The sequence below is a fragment of the Oryctolagus cuniculus genome, chromosome 12, assembly GCF_051225735.1.
Source record: "Oryctolagus cuniculus isolate XC-2025 breed Fujian yellow rabbit chromosome 12, ASM5122573v1, whole genome shotgun sequence".
NCBI classification, from domain to species: Eukaryota; Metazoa; Chordata; class Mammalia; order Lagomorpha; family Leporidae; genus Oryctolagus; species Oryctolagus cuniculus.
In genome coordinates, this window is record NC_142878.1 from 55,245,200 (window position 1) to 55,266,616 (window position 21,417).

At 38.3% G+C, this 21,417-nt stretch overlaps 2 protein-coding genes across 2 annotated transcripts; both read left to right on the forward strand.

Moving 5' to 3' along the window:
* Positions 1-6,975: 6,975 nt before the first annotated feature.
* On the forward strand, positions 6,976-7,959 carry LOC100346907 (olfactory receptor 4K17). Its single transcript, XM_002718025.3, has one exon. The coding sequence runs from the start codon at positions 7,012-7,014 to the stop codon at positions 7,957-7,959; it is 948 nt and encodes a 315-aa protein (XP_002718071.1). The 5' UTR covers positions 6,976-7,011.
* A 6,445-nt stretch (positions 7,960-14,404) lies between these two features.
* Positions 14,405-15,382, forward strand: LOC100341550 (olfactory receptor 4K14-like). Its single transcript, XM_008269591.5, has one exon. The coding sequence runs from the start codon at positions 14,408-14,410 to the stop codon at positions 15,380-15,382; it is 975 nt and encodes a 324-aa protein (XP_008267813.4). The 5' UTR covers positions 14,405-14,407.
* The last annotated feature ends 6,035 nt before the right edge of the window (positions 15,383-21,417 follow it).

Sequence of the window (21,417 nt, forward strand, 5' to 3'; positions counted from 1 at the left end):
ACTAATATCAGGATTTTATTCTTCCTAAGCCTGAAAAATATTCCTTTGTATATCTACACCACAGTTTCAGGAGCTCCTAGGTTCCATCCAAATGAGAAGATAAGAAAGCGGAAAGGTTATTTCCTTGGTTTGATAGATTTATACTATATGTGTTGAAATATTGCACTGTGGGTAATAAAAATATACTAGTTTTCCATGTTAATCAAACATTTTAAAACTAAAAATGATCTACTTATTACTTCTTGAATTCTCTATTTAGTGGAGGGTTAAGCCTTTGATTATAAAGAAAATTGGAAGCATTTCACTGCAAAAATTTGAAGAAAAGAAGTATATACTGTATAAGCAAAGAGAATAAAGAATCTCCAAGCATCTAACCACAAAGTAATTCCAAAGGAGAGGAAATGCTGATTACCCTGCTTTTTTTCTTTTTATATATTTATTTATTTATCAAAACACATTGAATACATGAATTGAAATGGTCACACACTTGCCCAAAATATGTACAATTATTGTTAATAAAAATTATTTGAAATTCAGCTTTGGACTGTAATAGAAACTTATTTCAATGTCTGCTCAAATTATCATTTTAATTCTAACTTGTGTTATACAAGTTAGAGATTTAATTGGCATGAGATAATAGCAACTGATGCTTATCAGGAAATAAATTTCAGATATTAAAAAGTGATTATGAATGGTCTTTTTAAAAATTTCATTGCAAACAGGACTTTAAATAAATTCACTTCGTTCCAAAAACTTTGAAAGCTACACAGTTTTTTTTCATAATAAGTATCTTCCATGAACTACATGAAATGCACTTCTGTTTCTGCTGTGGTATTGCAGGAGAATGTAGGTGACTTCCTTGTTCTGGCATGAGAAATATGTGAGAAGTGTAAGCAACATCCTAACTCTGAGAGTTCCCCTGAATTTTAAATGATTTCAGATAGAATAAAAATGTATGCAAATTTCTAAAATCATGGCAAAAATATGAGTCCCATAAAAGAATGATGAAAATATTATTAAGTTTCCATTATGCAAAAGTTCCCTAGACATGATATGTGTTCTCAATGTTACTCTGGTAAACCATCAAATTAATTGAATGTTAAAAATTGAGTTTTTGATTCAGTTGGCCATAGTGATGGCCACACCACTGTACCTCAGAGTAGAGTATAACTTGTTGTGAGTAGAGGGGACAGGAATATAGCATGATACTAATCTCATGTCAAAGAAAGATCACTTGTCAACTAAGTCATCTAAGAACTGGTTAGGATAGCAAGCAGTTCCTCAGAAACAGTGCCAAAGGGTGACTCAGGGTGTGAGTGTGACAACAGTGCAACTTAGTCAGCTACTCAATCTTTCTGTCGTAAGAGGTGTTTACCTATTCATTCTAGTAATCTGATTATCAAAACTAATAGGATTTAAAAACTTATAGTGGTGTGCAGGACCATGCTGAAGGTAAGGCTTAGCCCCAGGTTGATGAGCACTTAGCCACGCAACACAGGTATCTCGAAGTCCTGAGCGTGAATGTCAGTGCTTCACCTGTATGTACTTTAGCAAGACAGCAGTAAGGTCATTACTAACTAAATTTACCATGTGCCTACCTTATGCTGAATGCTGTGTTAAGTATTTTTACACAATATTGCAATTAAAATACTCAGTCTGGTCATAATCCTTAATTGTTAATTTTTATAGTATAACTATAAGTAATTATAATAGTTATACTTAGTAAATAATTATCAGTACAAAAAACCTGGGTCCAGCTCCCTTCTTATTGTCTAACATTAAATCCTCCAGATAGCATGAACTTAAAAGATTAGGATATCATGGCTTTCCTGTAATTCCTTTATTCTTTATGTTTCTGCACTAATTGTTATTGAATAGTAATTTATGGCCAATTGTAGAGCAGAAAAAGGAAAATATTGTAGAAATATTTTTCATAGCTGATAGAGAATTCTCTATTTACAAACAACTTAGATATGTAAATATAATTCCCTAAGCCCATTTGTGCACAAATACATGTGTTCAAACTTGCTTAACAAGCACATAAGTACACTAGAAGCATCATTTAGAAGTTATAAATCCTGAACTTGAAAACTTTCAGACTTGGTGCAGTTTGGGTCTAACAGCACTGCATCTGTTGCAATAAACTACTGTAAAGTGAATGGCTAGTCTACAAATGACACATAGTTTTGATAGGTATTATAAAAAATTGGTAGTCTCAGGTTAGAGGCAGGGAAAGACTTTAGGTCTCTCTCAGTCTGATAATATAGTAGAAATGAAAGAAGAATGCAGACAATTACATATTATGTCTTTTTTTCCCCATGGATTATGCTTTTGGAGTTGTGTATGAAAAGTACTCACCTACCCCAAATTCAAGCTGATTTTTCCATGATTTTTCACTAGAAAATTTAGTTTCACTAGAAAATTTATGATCATGATCAGGTTGTAGATAATTATTTAGAAGTTATAAGATATAGACTGAACTTTTTTTCACATTTTGAAATTTTTCATCATGACTTATTGAAAAGAACTGTTTCATTTTAATATTTTCTGATATTGTGGCTACTTTACATCAACATATTCATGTGCTTACATCTTCATTTTCAGAAGATTCTTAGTCCTATTCCTGCTGTGTCCACCGTGTTATCTTTTTTCTCCTTTTGTCCTGAAGCTTCTTAAAATGATTGTCTCAATCACTGTCTTAATTTCTCTCTCACACATTGATTTGGTTTCCTAACTTCTCATTCAGTGAAGTGATGCATTAGAACAAAGTGGGAGTTAATGGTAACCAAGGGATCATACCGACTGACCACAGACAGAGCCAGTTCCAGTTTACACCTGTCACAACTTTAAGTACCATATTTCATAACTGTCTGTTTTAAAACATCATTCTAAGAGGCCAACATTGTGGCATGGTGGGTAAAACCACAGCTTGCCACACTGGCATCACATATGGGCTCCAGTTCAAATCCAACTGCTCCACTTCCAATTCAGCTCCTTCTAATGTGCCAGGGAAAATAGCAGAGGATAGAAAAAGTCCTGAGGCTCCTGAACCCATGAGGGAAACCTGTAAGAACTGCCTGGCTCCTGGCTTCAGCCTGGCCCAGCTCAGGCCATTGCAGCCATTTGGAGAGTTAACGAGCAGTTGGATGATCTCTCTCTCTCTCTCTGTGTCTCTCCATTTCTATTGCTCTCACTCTAGCTGTCACTCTGCCTCTGCCTTTTCCTTGTTGTAATTCTGACTTTCAAATAAATACATCTTTAAAATTTATTCCTAATTATAATTTCTATGTTTGCATTACAGGATGCTTGGCTTTAGAGATACAATAGGATAGGGGTAATGAAAATTATATATATATATATAATGAATATATATATAGTGAATATAGTGAATTTTATATATATGTATATATAGTGAATCTTCCTAAACAATCCACAATCATGCTAAGAGATTCTGATGCTCCAAACTACCATTTTTTAATTAATTAATTAGTTCATGTACATAGATTCTCAGTTGCAAAAGCTGTTACTGGTTCATTTTTTTATTTCTTTTTTAAAATAAAAGTGAATAGTAAAACAAAATGGTTTTCAGAAAGGTTCATGTAGCAAACCTAAATGTGTATTATATTTAAGAGACACATATACCCAATCAAAAATATTTGGAAAGTTAAAAAATTAAATATACACAAATATAAAAACAAAAAATTTATGTGGATATATGTATATCACATAAATTGGAATTCAAAGCAAAGATCATAAGTGTGGAAAGGAGAGTACATTATAATTATGATAGTATATGACTGTTCACTGAACTTACTTGCATGCTCTTGGTCAGATATTCCCCAAATAATGAGAAACTATAACAACTTGAAACTAAACTAGGTGAAGAAATGTTTAAAAAAACCAAAGTTGTCTTTTTGGCTTATTAGCTCTCACTTCTAGGCATCTTCTGTATACTCTACTATACCAAAAATATAAATATATAAATATGATCATGACTATTTTCAGGTTGTGGGAATCCCTGAAGGGATATATATTTTCAGTTTGAAGTCCTTTAGTTACCATTCATATCACATTGACCTAATGCTTTGTCTAATATTTTTAAAAATCTGTGAATTTTATATGTGCATATTTATATATGTAGTTATTGTGTACAAAATGGGATCATTGCACAGGCAGCGTCATAATCTTCTTCTTCCATTCAAAAATAACGTGAATATTTTGTTATTTTCTTTTATATTTACTTATTTATTTATTGAAAGAATTAGAGTTAGAAAGAGAGGTTTTCCCTCTGCTGGTTCACTCCCCAAATGGCCACAATGGCCAGAGTTAGGCAAGGCCTTCCTCAGGAGACTAGAACTCCCTCCAGGTCTTCTAAGTGGGTAGCAGGGGTACAAACACTTGGGCCACCCCTCACTGCCTACCCAGACACTGTAATGGAAAGCTCTATCAGAAGTGGAGTAGCTGAGACTCCAACTGGCTCTGATATGGGATGCTGGCATGCAGGCAGCAGGTTAACCCCACTGCCCTCTCCTCTCCATATTCTTTTTTTTTTTTTTTTTTTTTTTTTTTTTTTTTTTTTGACAGGCAGAGTGAACAGTGAGAGAGAGAAAGGTCTTCCTTTGCCGTTGGTTCACCCTCCAATGGCCGCCACGGCTGGTGCGCTGTGGCCGGCGCACCGTGCTGATCCGATGGCAGGAGCCAGGTACTTATCCTGGTCTCCCATGGGGTGCAGGGCCCAAGCACTAGGGCCATCCTCCACTGCACTCCCTGGCCACAGCAGAGAGCTGACCTGGAAGAAGGGCAACCGGGACAGAATCCGGCGCCCCAACCGGGACTAGAACCCGGTATGCGGGCGCCGCAAGGCAGAGGATTAGCCTAGTGAGCCACGGCGCCGGCCTCTCTATATTCTTAAACACCATTTCTCAAACATTATGTCATGGAAGGTGCAATATTATACTCTATGATTTTCTATTATGTGTTTGAGAAAGTAAGTCTCAATTGTACAACACTTAGATTCATTTCAAGTTTCTATATACACAGTACTATTACTATGATTATTTTACAGTATATATATAGTCCTGTTCTTAGGATAAATTCTCAAAAATGGAAGATCTGTCTCAAAGGTTCTACATATTTTAAAATTTTGGAAGCACAGACAATGGGTAAACATATTAGAGCCCAAGATAACTTTAGGAAAGGATCAGTACAGGTGGACAACCAAATATTATGAGCATTGGAAGCAAAACAGTATCACAGGGGCCTAGAGCAAAGACACTGTCACAAAAAGAAGGAAAATATTGCCTAAGATAAGTTACAGGGAATCTTTTAAGATAGCAATTTATCATAAATTTGTATCTGATAATTTGTATTTGAATCAAAGGTTAAAACCAAAGTAGAAAATAAGTAATACAATCTTGAAATAGGGCTATAATAACGTAGTTAGGAGGATAATAACAGATTAATATTTAGTATGCACAGGAAGTTTGGAGCTTGGAAAGGAACTTAGGATATGGAGTCTCACCACGTTGTCTTACCAACCAAGAACATGAGAGCCAGAGGGGAAGATAAGCCCATTGTTGTCAGCAAGACTGATTCTTATTTTCAGGCTCCCATCTTTATTTCAATGGTGTTTCCAAACATCATGCTCACTCTTCTCACCTCTTACTATTAACAGAGGCACAAAACTCATGGTTTCCAACCTGACTGGTTTTTCTTGTGAATGATTCAGAGTTTTTGAATGCTCTCTCTGTCTCTCTCTCCCTCTCTCTCTCTCTCTAACACACACACACACACACACACACACTGCATTATTCCCCTGAATATATCATAATGGTCTACTATTTTGTATGTAATTAGAATGACATCCTCAGCTTGGAAGATCCTGTGTGTGGGCTGACCTGTATCAAACACAGGCCTGTGTGCTTTGAAGGGATGTGAATGGAGGTCCAGTGAAGACTATAACCAACATTATGAACTGTAAAATATGGTATATTCATCGCATATAATTCTATAAATGCAGATAATACAAGCAGTGTCACTCAAGTTCATAATATCTTTTTCCCTCTACAACATGTGCCACCAAGAATATCCCTTCCTGCTATTTAACCTTGGCTGATCTAGAGTTTTTATAGTTTCAAAAATGTATTTATTTTCATTTATTTGAAAAGCAGAGAGAGAATTTCCACCGAAATAGCCTGCAATAGCCAGGGCTGAGCCAGGCTTAAACCAAGAACCCAGTATTCAATCTTGGTCTCCCATGTGGTAGCTAGGACCCAAGTACTTCAGCCGTCCTCTACTGTCTTCTAGTGTGCTCATTAGCAGAAAGCTGGAATCAGAAACAAAGGCAGGACTCAGACTCAGACACTAGTACGGGATGCAGGTGCTCCATGTGGCCCATCACATCTCCACTGACTACATCTCAAAGACCTCATGAGACTTCTGTAGTAATGTGGCCTCAGCCACAGAAGGCAATTGGTATCGACAGTCACATCTGGAAAAGTAATCTCTGCCAGAATGGCTTTCCGAGACAGGAAAGAGGTGAGATACCCACTCTGGGGCGAGCGGAGCAGTTTATTCACTCTAATGCTCACTCACTCACTTATTAAAGTGCAGCTCTGTATCTGCACTTCTAGATTCAAATTTAAAGAGTTTATGCCAACATCTTTTAACTCCAAGGAATGCAAACTAAGTCACCTTGAAGTCCATAAAAACAGACCTCCTAAAGCTGGCTATGTCTCCTTTGACCTGTGAAGATGAAGCAAATGCCTCTTCTGAGCTCATGTCTTGCTTAGGAGAACCTAGTGACATGAATAGGCCCTTACTTATAAACTAGGGTTAGAAGTAGACTCTTTAACCTATGTGTAGTCCTTCTTAGAGGTAATGGGGAATAACACTAAATTTCAAAGCCAAGGAAAATTATTGAAAGTCCCAAAGGGATGGAAAATCTTGCCAATATCTGTGCTGTGAACGGTCTCTTTATTCTTTCTACAGGGATCTGAAAACAGACATCTGATGGAGTCCACAGAAGTATTAAATCAGTCTCAAGTATCAGAATTTATTTTGCTGGGATTGACCAACTCCCGAGATACTCAGTTTTTACTCTTTGCACTCTTCTTAGTTATCTATGTGGCCACAATTTTTGGTAACCTTCTCATTGTGGTCACAGTGGCTTGTACCCAAAGTCTGAACACTCCCATGTATTTTCTCCTTGGAAATCTCTCCTTTGTGGATATGACCCTTGCTTCCTTTGCCACTCCCAAGATGATTGTGAACCTGATCAAAAACCACAAGGCCATTTCTTTTGCTGGCTGCTTTACTCAGATATTTCTTCTTCACCTACTGGGTGGGGTTGAAATGATACTGTTGGTTTCCATGGCTTACGACAGATATGTGGCTATTTGTAAGCCTCTACACTACACAACCATCATGAACAAGAAGGTGTGTGTGTTGCTTGTACTGGTTTCATGGCTCTTAGGTTTCCTTCACTCAGGCCTTCAGATACCTTTTGTTGTGCACTTGCCCTTCTGTGGTCCCAATGTGGTGGACAGCATTTTCTGTGATCTCCCTCTTGTTTCTAAGCTTGCCTGCATAGACACCTATATTGTACAGATAGTCATTGTTGCAAACAGTGGAGTGATATCCCTGAGCTGTTTCTTTCTTTTGCTTATTTCTTATAGTCTAATCTTCATAACCATTAGGAATCACTCTTCTACTGGACAATCAAAAGCCCGTTCAACTTTGACTGCTCATATCACAGTAGTGATTCTCTTCTTTGGCCCATGCATCACCATTTATATCTGGCCTTCCAGCAACCACTCTGTAGATAAATTCCTTGCTATATTTTATACTATCATCACCCCTATCTTGAATCCTATTATTTACACTCTGCGAAACAAAGAAATGAAGACAGCCATGAGGAAACTATGGGGAGCCTTTGTGAATTCTAGAAGCAATACTTAGGTTTAAAATGTAACTGCAGAGAAACAGGATAATTTTCAAAATAATTATTGTATCAACACAAATGAAGTCGAGTAAAATCCATCAAGATTATGGAGGCCTAATATTAAAGAACTTCTTAGGGGCCAGCACTGTGGTGTAGTGGGCTAAGCCTCTGTCTATAGCACTTGAATTCCACATGAGCACTGGTTCATGTCCCAGCTGCTCTTCTTCTGATCCAGCTCTCTGCCAGGCCTGGGAAAGCAGTGGAAGATGGCCCATGTCCTTTGACCCTTGCACTCATGGGGAGACCTGGAAGAAGCTCCTAGCTCCTGGCTTTGGAGCGACCCAGCTCCAGCTGCTGTGGTCATTTGGGGAGTGAACCAGCAGATGGAAGACCTTTCTCTCTGTCTCTTCCTCTCTCTGTCTGTAACTCTACCTCTCAAATAAATAAATAAAATCTTTTTAAAAAATCTTAAATAATTCAAAATAAAATGCCTTTAAACAAAAACTTGTAAAACTGAGCTATAAAAAGTATTAATAAAAGATTTTCTTGTACTTCAAAGGAGTTTAGTAGATGTATATTTATTTTATCAAGGCATTACAATTGCTTTGGAAGAAAGGGAAATAAAGTGAATCCTCAGAACAGCTGTCACATTTTTATGTATAGATTGAATGATTCAACACTATTGTGGGTCCAAAACTGATTCTCTGTCTTCTCAATAATATTAATGTCTGAGTAGGACTCATATTTAGTAGTTCCTAAGAAACCAGTAATTCTAAGTATCTATCTGCGCAAAGTAAACTCATTTTTTGCTGGCTCAAAAATAAAAATAGGTACCTGTAAGACTAATAATATTATTAGATATACATACATATTCTTCCTACCAAATATTTCAGTTTCAAAGAACTATGCATCCAACTCCAAAATAAGTTTTCAGAAATACAAATGCTGTGTTGGGAGACAAGATCTTTCTGTGTGTGCCCATGGGCCAAACATCATTTCAGCCACCACAAACACCAAGTCCCTGTCTTGACTGCAGAGCCATTGTAGCTCAGCATTTAACTATGCTCCCATCTCTGGCTCCCTGGGTGCTGCATCTCACTTATCATTACCAATTGGACAGCAAGGTGTCCTGAACCAAGGTACCACTCCGGTTACTGTCCTAGATCACAAATATGTATTACTTGCACTTGATTCTTTTGTCAGCAGCATTCTTTCTCCAAGGGCACCATTCAGAAAACACTCATGCCACTATCATGAGCAGTTTGTCAATCAGACCCAGTTCCAAGAAGGATTATCTCAGTCACAACGTATCCAACGGGAGCAACAGGGACCGGAAGCACCTTTGCAGGCATCACCATTGAATACTCCAACAACCTTCTACACCACCGAAAACATTCATATCACTAACACCAAAGATCCCTAAAATCTTCTTCCCACACCACTCGGAGCTGCAGGGAGTCTACATACAGCATCCTCACAATAACCAGAACAGGCTGCTTCCCACTCAGCAAAGGCCTTCATACACCCAAACGGGGTCTTTTCCAGCTGAAACCAGCCTGGAGAGTCTGGAAGAGTTGACCACTGTGACAAAACCTAGGAATCTATTTAAGACAACAAAGAATATGAAAAAAGATTTGCCGTCACCAAAAGAACACAATAATTCCCCGGCAACTGACTCCAAAGAACAACAAGCTACCTCACAAACTAAAAGTACTCATAATTGTTTCAAGGAAGCTCAGCAAACTTCAGCATATACAGAAATAACTCAATAAAAATAAAGTGATAACCAGAATAACAAATTTAAAGGACACCTGGAAGAAGCTCCTGGCTCTTGGCTTTGGATTGGCTCAGCTCTGGCCACTGCGACCATCTGGGGAATGAACTAGTGGATGGAAGAATTCTCTTTCTCTGTGCCTCTCTGTAACTCTGCCTTTCAAATAAAATAAATCTTTAAAAAAAAGGATAGGATACCAAATTTGCTTCATAGTAAATTGGGTGCTCAGGATGGAATCATCACTCCCTTGCTATTCTCATGGTAAGATTGGACATTCCTAAGGAATGGGGCAGGCATTCTTCCAAAGGTAACTTTTGGGGGAAGCAAGCACCGCACACCCTCAGCTTCCACCAGGACCACCCTCCTGCCTATGAACCCATCTGACTCCTCACATTCCCTCCCCAGAAGAATGGACTCTAACTTCAGTTAGGGATACGGGACTACCATCCCTCTGGCTTCTTTAGCAGGGAAAAGCAGTTCACATGGGTTTTCAGCAGGAGGTGGCCTCTCAGGGGGACACAGTACAGCTTGAAGAAATTGCTTCCATCCAAGGTTTCACATGCATGGCCATCTAGAATTTCACTGTTTCAAGTCTGAAAAAAAACAAATCTAACAAGTAGATTAAACTCACAGGGTCTAAAACAAGGCAGAGTCATTGTTACAGGGCCTAAGGAAGGTGCTGTCTAAACCAGGAGGACGTTTTCCCATTGAGAGGCAAACAGAAACCGACAAAAGGAGGCTTGATCATCAACAGGTGGGCATTAGGGCCTGGCCAGGTCAGAGGCCCGCCCTTCACACGGAGTATCAGAAGAGACATCCTGAGGGAGCTGTGAACCTCCTTAGGGAAGGCACCCTACTGATTTTCATTACCTAGCTGGCCTGGGAGGAGAAAACATTACAAAGTTCTAATGTTGTACTGGTTTATATACGTTTCACTCTTCTCCCTGTTCTTTTTAGAACGACTTGGTGTCACTGCTAACAAAGAAGTCCCCAAGAGATGTCTGTGGCAAATTGTCTCTGTGGTTCTTGTTCCATTTAGACAAGAGAACAGGAAAAGTTCACCCCAGGGACAATGTTAGGCAGTGAATATAACCCAGAATGAGGGAAGACATTTCTAAAGATATTTTCCCCACCCAACCATTGATGTCATCTCAAGCACACTACAGCCAACTCACAGATCTTAGAGATCACTTTTGTTTGGTAAGTCAGCTCTCCTCTCTGGTTCTCTTCGTTAGTTCTTAAATATTTCCGTGTTTGTTACAAGGTTTCTCTCTATGCTTAGAGCTGAGAATGACTTCTTTATCTTCCAACATAGAAGACAATCCATGGGTTTTCCTCTCCTCTCTTATTTGTGTCTCTGCCTACACACTTAAGCCATCATACCCTGGCTTGCAAGATGTGTATTAGCAGGAACTTAGATGGGAAGCAGGAGAGCTGGGACTTGGACCAGGCACTCCAAATGAGATGCTAGTGTCCCAGGCAGTAACTTACAGGCTGAATGCCCACCCCATTTGTACGTCACATTTTCTTATCTAATGAGTTCTTTCACAATGTTGCAATCACAGTTCTTTATCAGCTACTCCATAAGAGCAGCTTCCAGCTATCTTTGTTCAAGTGGTCCTTGTTTTAAGAGAATAAAAACTAAACCAGAGTGTCAAGTATGAGGATATTATTAAAAAGTTCACGGAAATGCATATTATGACAAAAAAGGTATGGATTTGAAACTTCTTTGGCAACAAAATAAACTTATTTTGCTATTCCATTTTACCATGAAATTGTTGAAGAGTCCTCATATACTAAGATAACCACAAACATAGATGTAGAAGTGAAACAGTTTAATATCCAATGAGAAATGATATGAAACATAGTTATTGCAGAAAGATTAACATTCACACAGCATGACAACAAGAAGGCATCGTGAGCTAGGAAAGGAAACAGAACCCTTCCCTTGTGTACCCATCAGTGTATATACCTCAGGAAATTTATTCAATTCTCTGAGTTCTACACGCTCTTTGAAGAGATACAAATAATGAAAATATCACAGAGTTTTAAAGTACTTTATAATAAATCTAGTAAGGAATGAGTGCTTTGTTGCTGTATGATAAGAGTAGCTCAAGTTGTCTTTTTTCTAACTTTTTCAATTCGAGAGTTATCATTAACCTCTCCCCTTTTTAATGAGAAGCCTCTCTGAGTTAAAGGTAATAATTAGAAACATGCTTTAATAGAATGTCCCATTAAGCCTCAGACCCTCTAAAAGATTAATGACCCACCATGAGCAAGAGAAGGGGAAGGTGTAAAAGTTGTTACATCCTAAGTTAGCAGCATGTTAAAACATACTTTGCAGCTGCACATGTTACAGTTATTGAGTAAGTATATGTTAACATGGAGAAAATGTAACAGATATTTTGAAAAAATGGGTTTTTATACATGTTACTGACAGACATTGTTCAGTCGAACCACAAAATTGTTGACCCTGGAAAGAATCCAATTTCAAGATCCAACATGAAAACTGGAGAAAAGAAATTACTAAAATTTATTAAAATGCTTAAGGTACAAGAAAAGTTTAAGTGTTTCCAGTGTATTTTCATTTGAGTCTTCACAACATGTATGTTAGGTTGAGTCTCCTCATTTTACAGATGAGGAAACAGAAACAAAAATGGATTTAGTTCAAGGCCACAAGATGGGGTGGGCATTTGGCCTAGCAGTTAATAGGCTGCTGGGGATGCCCTCATCATACATTAGAGCGCCTGCCCTGAAGACCCAGCTACCAGTACCCTGGGAGGCAGCAGATGAGGGCTCAAGTAGCTAAGTCCCTGCCATGTATGTGGGAGATCCAGAGTGAGTTCCCAGTGCTGTTGGAAGCGTTTGAGGAGTGAACCACCAGGTGGTGGGACATTCTCTCTCTCTCTCTCTCTCTCTCTCTCTCTGTAATAAATAGATAAGTTTAAGGGCTAGAAGGTCAACAAATCATGGACTGAGATTTCAATCATTCTAATTTGAAAATCTATAGTCTACTAATTCTCCTAAATATTGGTTAATATTTATAGAAAAGCACAGTTAATTCACCAATATTTTGAATATTAACACTTATAAAACTGATTTTTTTTGACAAGCAGAGTGGATAGTGAGAGAGACAGAGACAGAGAGAAAGGTCTTCCTTTGCCGTTGGTTCACCCTCCAATGGCCTCTGCAGCTGGCGCGCTGCGGCCAGCGCACCGCGCTGATCTGAAGGCAGGAGCCAGGTGCTTCTCCTGGTCTCCCATGGAGTGCAGGGCCCAAGCACTTGGGCCATCCTCCACTGCACTCCCTGGCCACAGCAGAGAGCTGGCCTGGAAGAGGGGCAACCGGGACAGAATCCGGCGCCCCGACTGGAACTAGAACCCGGTGTGCTGGCGCCGCTAGGCGGAGGATTAGCCTGTTGAGCCATGGCGCCAGCCTAAAACTGATTTTTAAATGTTACATGGTTACTTGTTGGTCCATTGTGTACTAGGAAAATACGTAGTCATCTTTTAACAAAACTATATCTCAAACACATCTGAAATCCTGATTGTACCATTAACTGTCATCTCTGTTACTTAATTCAGCAAGAACTACATTTTCAGAATGTATCCTGAAAAAGTTTGTGTCAATGAGAAATTACATTGCAAAAAAAAGTTTAAGTTGTTAAGCTTTGCAGGACACATAAATCTGTCAGGTATATTATTAGAGGTTTTTTTTAGAAGTTGAATACTTACTGGTTTTTCAGCACCAGACATTTCTCTATTACAGAAGATATACTTAAAGTTATGAGACTAATGCCATATATCATTCATAATGAAATATTTGTGTTATCTACTCTGTTTAGGAGAATTTTCTTTCTATCCATCTGTGATCTATGATTCCGAGTCCTTAGTAAAAGAGAAGGGGAAAATACTGCTCCTCATGAGGTAATGGTTTCCATGGTTAATTTGCTCACCGTGACCCCAAGGAAACTTTGGAGATTTTGAGAGGCAAAAGATGAGACACACAAATTGTATAAATGCCAAGACAGAATTAATGAAGGGGGAAAGTAAATGGGCAATTATTTTTCCTCCATCCAGTCTGAGATGCATTGTCGATTTACTTAGGGACCCAGTTATTTACAGGTGAATCACTGGCTATTACTGAATCTCTTTTTTTAGAAAAAAGATTTATTTATTTTATGTGAAAGGCAGAATTACAGAGGCAGAGAGAGAGAGAAAGGTCTTCCATCCATTAGTTCACTCCCTAGATGGACAAAACAGCCGGCGATACGATGATCGGAAGCCAGGAGCCAGGAGCTTCTTTCAGCTTTCCCATGTGGGTAAAGGGACCAAAGGACTTGGACCATCTTCTACTGCTTTCCCAGGCCATAGCAGAGAGCTGCATTGGAAGTGGAGCAGCCGGGATTTGAACCTGCGCCCATATGGGATGCTGGCACTGCAGGCGGTGGTTTTATCTGCTACACCACAGCACCAGCCCCTATTATTGGATCATTAACTTCATGGTTACTCGGAATCAATAGTCAAGGATATACTTTACAGATATATGTTATTTACTTTTATCTTAGAGAATACATAGATACAAAATTTGAATATGAACACTAAATTCTAAAACTTAAGTATGCTTTCTCATACCACTAATTGATACTGCATTCTTCTATCTAGGTTATTTTACAGAACACACTGACTAAAATGGATGGAGGAAATCAGTCCATAGTGTCAGAATTTGTGCTTCTTGGGCTTTGCCAATCATGGAATGTTCAGGTCTTACTCTTCATGGTATTTTTGATGGTTTACCTGATCATTGTATCTGGAAACACTGTTATCGTGGTCTTAATCATCACTGACTCACATCTCCATTCCCCCATGTACTTCTTGTTGGCCAATCTGTCCTTTGTGGACATGTGGCTTTCCTCAGTCACCACTCCTAAGATGATCACAGACTTCCTCAGGGAGAGCAAGACGATTTCCTTTGGAGGCTGCATGTGCCAGATCCTCTTTGTCCACTTCATTGCAGGAGGTGAGATGGTGCTACTTGTGGTAATGGCCTATGATCGCTATGTGGCCATCTGCAAGCCACTCCACTACTCCTCTATTATGAGTCTGCAAAAGTGCACTGGGCTGGTGCTGGCTTCCTGGATTGCTGGCTTTGTTCATGCTGTGAGTCAGATGGCTGTGATTGTGCAGCTGCCTTTCTGTGGCCCCAGGGAGATAGACAGCTTCTTCTGTGACATACCGCTGGTGGTCAGGCTGGCCTGCATGGAGTCCTCTAACTTGGAAATATTAATGAATGCTGACAGTGGGGTTGTTGCTGTAACATGTTTTATTCTACTGCTGATATCCTACACGTATATTCTTCTCACTGTCCGCCAAAATTCTAAAACTGGAGCATCGAAGGCCCTCTCTACCTGCACTGCCCACATCACAGTGGTGGTGCTCTTCTTTGGGCCGTGCATCTTCATCTATGTGTGGCCACTCAGCATCACCTGGGTGGACAAGTTTCTCTCTGTGTTTTACTCAGTTATTACACCTCTCCTAAATCCAGCCATCTATACCCTGAGAAATAAAGAGATGAAAAGTGCTATGAAGAGATTTAGAAACTATGATTCCAAAGGAAATAATGTTCAGAAATTCCATGAGCGATTTATCAATACATGGACCTTGTAAAAAGGGGTAAGTTTCAGAGTGTTTAGATTAGATTAGATATTCCTGTATCTAGATACAAGAATAAGGTTAACATAATACCATGCTAATCTGAAGCCAGGAGCCAGGAGCTTCTTTACTTATTAATTAGTTAGTAGAATATTATAAATTGGTTCTCTAAGCTCCAAATCCAGTGATATGTGTTTATAATAAATCGATACAATCTCTTTTCCTTAGTCTGTAACTGTGTTAAAGAAAATCTAAATTTTTTTCAACAACCATCCTGGTGTGTGGTATCATAAAGAATTTCTCTTGAATTTTCTCCAAATTTCATTTGGAAAAAGTTATGATAATGCAATCTAAATTGTAAACAACATAAATGCATGACTCACAAAGATAGTATTGAAAAACTATTAATCAATAATTGGTTGTCCTACCTTAGTCTGTAGACTCATTTCATCCTCCTGTGCAAACCCATTCAACCACTTTATTGCAATCATAATGTGTGTTAAGTAATATTTTTCTACTCAGGATTCTGAATATCTTTATAAATCTATGTATATATTGAGAAGGTAAATCTGTGTTGAATACTATTTACACAGATATCCTAGATATTTTGTAAAAAGGGCATAAGAATAAAAACCACCATTTACATTGTCCTATAGTTGAACTTTCACAACAATCTATAAGTAGTAAATATTCTCATCTCAAGCATTTTAGTCACTTATTGTTGTGCTATCCAAGTTCAGTATCTATGTATCAATCTCAGAGGCAGATTCGCCTTGATTTTCACTGGTTGCAATAGAATCATCTTTACAGACACTAATCCAGAGGACTCATATTCACATTCCATAGACAAAATCCTATTGTCCAACAGCCAGTCTTAATTTAAATTCAATACAAATATTATTTTAGGAATCAAAATTTCCAATCCAACAAGTACTCAAAGATGAGGAAATGGGAAGCAAAAATTTTGTACATGTATAATTAAGTGTAATAGTGGAAGAGGCTATTCTCTCTCTCATATCTCCATTCTCAAATATCCAAAAAGAAGGTCTTGTCTTCCATGCAAGACATAAAAAAGTATTCTCTATGCTACTACTTCATCAAATTAGGACATATATCGATGGGTGATCGTGTACGTGTTCAGATTGGTCACTTCCATTTTCTTTTTCTTTTTTTAAATTTATTTTTTATTTAGTAAATATGAATTTCCAAAGTACAGTTAATGGATTACAATGGCTTGCCCCCCCCCATAATTTCCCTCCCACTCAAACCCCTCCCATCTCCCGCTCCCTCTCCCATTCCATTCACATCAAGATTCATTTTGAATTGTCTTTATATACAGAAGATCGATTCAGTACATATTAAGTAAAGATTTCATCAGTTTGCACCCACAAAGAAACACAATGTGTAAAATACTGTTTCAGTACTAGTTATAGCATTACTTCACATTGGACAACACACTAAGGACAGATCCCACATGAGAAGTAAGTACACAGTGACTCCTGTTGTTGACTTAACAATTTGACACTCTTGTTTATGGCATCAGTAATCACCTAAGTTCTTTTTTTTTTTTTTTTTTTGACAGGCAGAGTGGACAGAGAGAGAGAGAGAGGGACAGAGAGAAAGGTCTTTCTTTGCCGTTGTTTCACCCTCCAATGGCTGCCGTGATTCTAACTCCACCATTTGGGGCAAGTCCTATTGAGCATGTCCCAAATTGTACATCTCCTTCCTCTCTTATTCCCACTCTTACATTTAACAGGGATCACTTTTCAGTTAAAATTTAAAAACCTAAGAATAAGTGTGTGTTAGTCACAGAGTTCAACCAATAGTACTAGAACAAAACAAAGAGAAAATGCTAAAATGGATAAAGTATTACATTGTACTTCAACAGTCAGGACAAGAGCTGATCAAGGCACTGTTTCTAATAGTGCCCATTTCACTTCAACAAGTTTCCGCTTTGGTGCTCAGTTAGTTGTTGCTGATCAGGGAGAACATATGATATTTGTCCCTTTGGGACTGGCTTAGTTCACTCAGCATGATGTTTTCCAGATTCCTCCATCTTGTTGCAAATGACCGGGTTTCGTTGTTTTTGACTGTTGTATAGTATTCCATAGAGTACATGTCCCATAATTTCTTTATCCAGTCTACTGTTGATGGGCATTTGGGTTGGTTCCAGGTTTTAACTATTGTGAATTGAGCTGCAATAAACATTAAGGTGCAGACAGCAGGTTTGTTTGCCAATTTAATTTCCTTTGAGTAAATTCCAAGGAGTGGGATGGCTGGGTCGAACGGTAGGGTTATATTCAGGTTTCTGAGGAATCTCCAGACTGACTTCCATAGTGGCTTAACCAATTTGCATTCCCACCAACAGTGGGTTAGTGTCCCTTTTCCCCACATCCTCTCCAGCATCTATTGTTGGTAGATTTCTGAATGTGAGCCATTCTAACTGGGATGAGGTAAAACCTATTGTGGTTTTGATTTGCATTTCCCTGATTGCTAGTGATCTTGAACATTTTTTCATGTGTTTGTTGGCCATTTGGATTTCCTCTTTTGAAAAATGTCTATTGAAGTCCTTGGCCCATCTCTTAAGTGGGTTGTTTGTTTTGATGTTGTGGAGTTTCTTGATTTCTTTGTAGATTCTGGTTATCAACCCTTTATCTGTTGCATAGTTTGCGAATATTTTTTCCCATTCTGTTGGTTGCCTCTTCACTTTCCTGACTGTTTCTTTTGAAGTATAGAAACTTCTCAATTTGATGCAATCCCAAATGTTAATTTTGGCTTTGAATGCCTGTGCTTCTGGGGTATTTTCCAAGAAGTATTTACCAGTACCTATATCTTGCAGAGTTTCTCCAATGCTCTCTAATAATTTGATGGTGTCGGGTCGTAGATTTAAGTCTTTCATACATGTTGAGTGGATTTTTGTGTAAGGTGTAAGGTAGGGGTCTTGCTTCATGATTCTGCACGTGGAAATCCAATTTTCCCAGCACCATTTATTGAATAGACCGTCCTTGCTCCAGGAATTAGTTTTAGATCCTTGATCAAATATAAGTTGGCTGTAGATGTTTGGGTTGATTTCTGGTGTTTCAATTCTGTTCCATTGGTCTATCCATCTGTTTCTGTACCAGTACCATGCTGTTTTAATTACAACTGCCCTGGAGTATGTCCTGAAATCTGGTATTGTGATGCCTCCGGCTTTTTTGTTGTTGTTGTACAAGATTGCTTTAGCTATTCGAGGTCTCCTGTGTCTCCATATGAATTTCAGCATCATTTTTTCCAGATCTGAGAAGAAGGTCTTCAGTATCTTGATTGGTATTGCATTGAATCTGTAAATTGCTTTTGGGAGAATGAACATTTTGATGATATTAATTCTTCCAATCCATGAGCATGGAAGATTTTTCCATTTTTTGGTATCCTCTTCTATTTCTTTCTTTAAGGTTTTGTAATTTTCATCGTAGAGATCTTTAACGTCTTTGGTTAAGTTTATTCCAAGGTATTTGATTGTTTTTGTAGCTATTGTGAATGGGATTGATCTTAGAAGTTCTTCCTCAGCTGTGGCATTGCTTGTGTATACAAAGGCTGTTGATTTTTGTGCATTGATTTTATATCCTGCCACTTTGCCAAACTCCTCTATGAGTTCCATTAGTCTCTTAGTAGAGTTCTTTGGATCCCCTAAATAAAGAATCATATCATCTGCAAAGAGGGATAGTTTGATTTCTTCCTTCTCAATTTGTATCCCTATAATTTCTTTTTCTTGCCTAATAGCTCTGGCTAAAACTTCCAGAACAGTATTGAATAGCAGTGGTGAGAGTGGGCATCCCTGTCTGGTACCAGATCTCAGCGGAAATGCTTTCAACTTTTCCCCCATTCAATAGGATGTTGGCCGTGGGTTTTTCATAAATTGCTTTCATTGTATTGTTCCTTCCATACCCAGTTTGCTTAGAGTTTTCATCATGAAAGGGTGTTGTATTTTATTGAATGCTTTCTCTGCATCTATTGAGATAATCATATGGCTTTCCTTCTGCAGTCTGTTAATGTGGTGTATCACGTTGATTGTTTTGTGCACATTGAACCATCCCTGCATACCAGGGATAAATCCCACTTGGTCTGGGTGGATGATCTTTCTGATGTGTTGTTGCATTCTATTGGCGAGAATTTTATTGAGGATTTTTGCATCTAAGTTCATCAGGGATATTGGTCTGTAATTCTCTTTCAGTGCTGCATGCTTTTCCGGCTTAGGAATTAAGGTGATGCTGGCTTCATAGAAAGAATTTGGGAGGATTCCCTCTTTTTCAATTGTTGTGAATAGTTTGAGAAGAAATGGAATTAGTTCTTCTTTAAATGTCAGGTAGAATTCAGCAGTGAATCCATCTGGTCCTGGGCATTTCTTTGTTGGGAGGACCTTTATTACTGTTTCAATTTCTGTCTCAGTTATGGGTCTGTTTAGGTTTTCTATGTCTTCCTGGTTCAATTTAGGTAGGTTGCATGTGTCCAGGAATCTATCCATTTCTGATATGTTTCCCTGATTGCTGGCATACAAGTCCTTGTAGTAATTTGATGATTCCTTTTATTTCTGTGGTGTCTGTTGTTACGCTTCCTTTTTCATCTCTGATTTTACTGATTTGGGTCTTTTCTCTTCTTTTTTTAGTTAGTTGGGCCAATGGGGTGTCCATTTTGTTTATTTTTCAAAAAAACCAGCTCCTCATTTGACTGATTTTTTGTAATTTTTTTTTGAATCAATCCTGTTGATTTCTTCTCTGATTTTAATTATTTCTCTTCTTCTACTAGATTTGAGCTGGTTTGCTGCAGATTTTCTAGATCCTTGAGATGCACTGAAAGCTCATGTATTTGGTGCCTTTCCAATTTCTTGATGTAGGCACCTATTGATATAAACTTTCCTCTTAACACTGCTTTTGCTGCGTCCCATAAGTTTTGGTATGTTGTGTTATTATCCTCATTTACTTCCAGAAAATTTTTGATTTCTCTTTTAATTTCTTCTATGACCCATTGTTCATTCAGGAGCATGTTGTTCAATCTCCATGTGTTTGTGTATGCTCTAGGGATTCCTGAGTTGCTAATTTCCAACTTCATTCCTTTATGGTCTGAGAAGCTGCATGGTATGATTCTAATTCTTTTGAATTTGTTGAGACTTGCTTTATGGCCTAGTATGTGGTCAATCCTAGAGAAGGTTCCATGTACTGCTGAGAAGAATGTAAAATCTTTAGCTGTAGGATTGAAAGTTCTGTATATATCTGTTAGATCCATTTGGGCTATATTGTCATTTAAATCTACTGTCTCCTTGTTGATCTTCTGTCCTGTTGCTCTGTCTATTTCTGAGAGTGGAATATTGAAGTCTCCCAGTACTATTGTATTGGGGTCTAAGTCTCCCTTTAAGTCCCTTAATAAATCCTTTAAATAAACCGGTGCCCTGTAATTAGGTGCATATACATTGATAATTGTTATATCTTCCTGTTGAATTGATCCCTTAATCATTATATAGTGCCCCTCTTTGTCTCTCTTAACAGTTTTTGTGGTAAAGTTTATGTTGTCCGATATTAAGATGGTCACGCCCGCTCTTTTTTCATTTCTGTTGGCATGGTATATCTTTTTCCAGCCTTTCACTTTCAGTCTGTATGGATCTTTGTTGGAAAGATGTGTTTCTTGTAAGCAGCAAATAGATGGGTTTTGTCCCTTAAGCCAATCAGCCAATCTGTGTCTTTTAACTGGACAGTTCAGGCCATTAACGTTCAATGTGACTATTGATAGATGGTAGCTTTGCCTTGCCATTTTCCAAAGACATTTTCTAATATATGTTTTGAATTTCCTGTGATCTTTTGCTGTGAGGTTTCCTTCCTTTACCTTCTTTCATATTGATGACCATGTTTCTGTGTTTCTGTGTGCAACACCTTTTTAAGCATCTTTTGCAGGGCTGGACGAGTGGTGACAAATTCTTTCAATTTCTGTTTGCTATGAAAGGTCTTTATTTCACCTTCATTCACAAATGAGAGCTTTGCAGGATATAATATTCTGGGCTGGCAGTTGTTCTCTCTTAGTAC

Bases quoted from the DNA above. Each gene is read 5' to 3' on its own strand.
- LOC100346907 (XM_002718025.3), top strand. From the start codon at position 7,012: ATGGAGTCCACAGAAGTATTAAATCAGTCTCAAGTATCAGAATTTATT.
- LOC100341550 (XM_008269591.5), top strand. From the start codon at position 14,408: ATGGATGGAGGAAATCAGTCCATAGTGTCAGAATTTGTGCTTCTTGGG.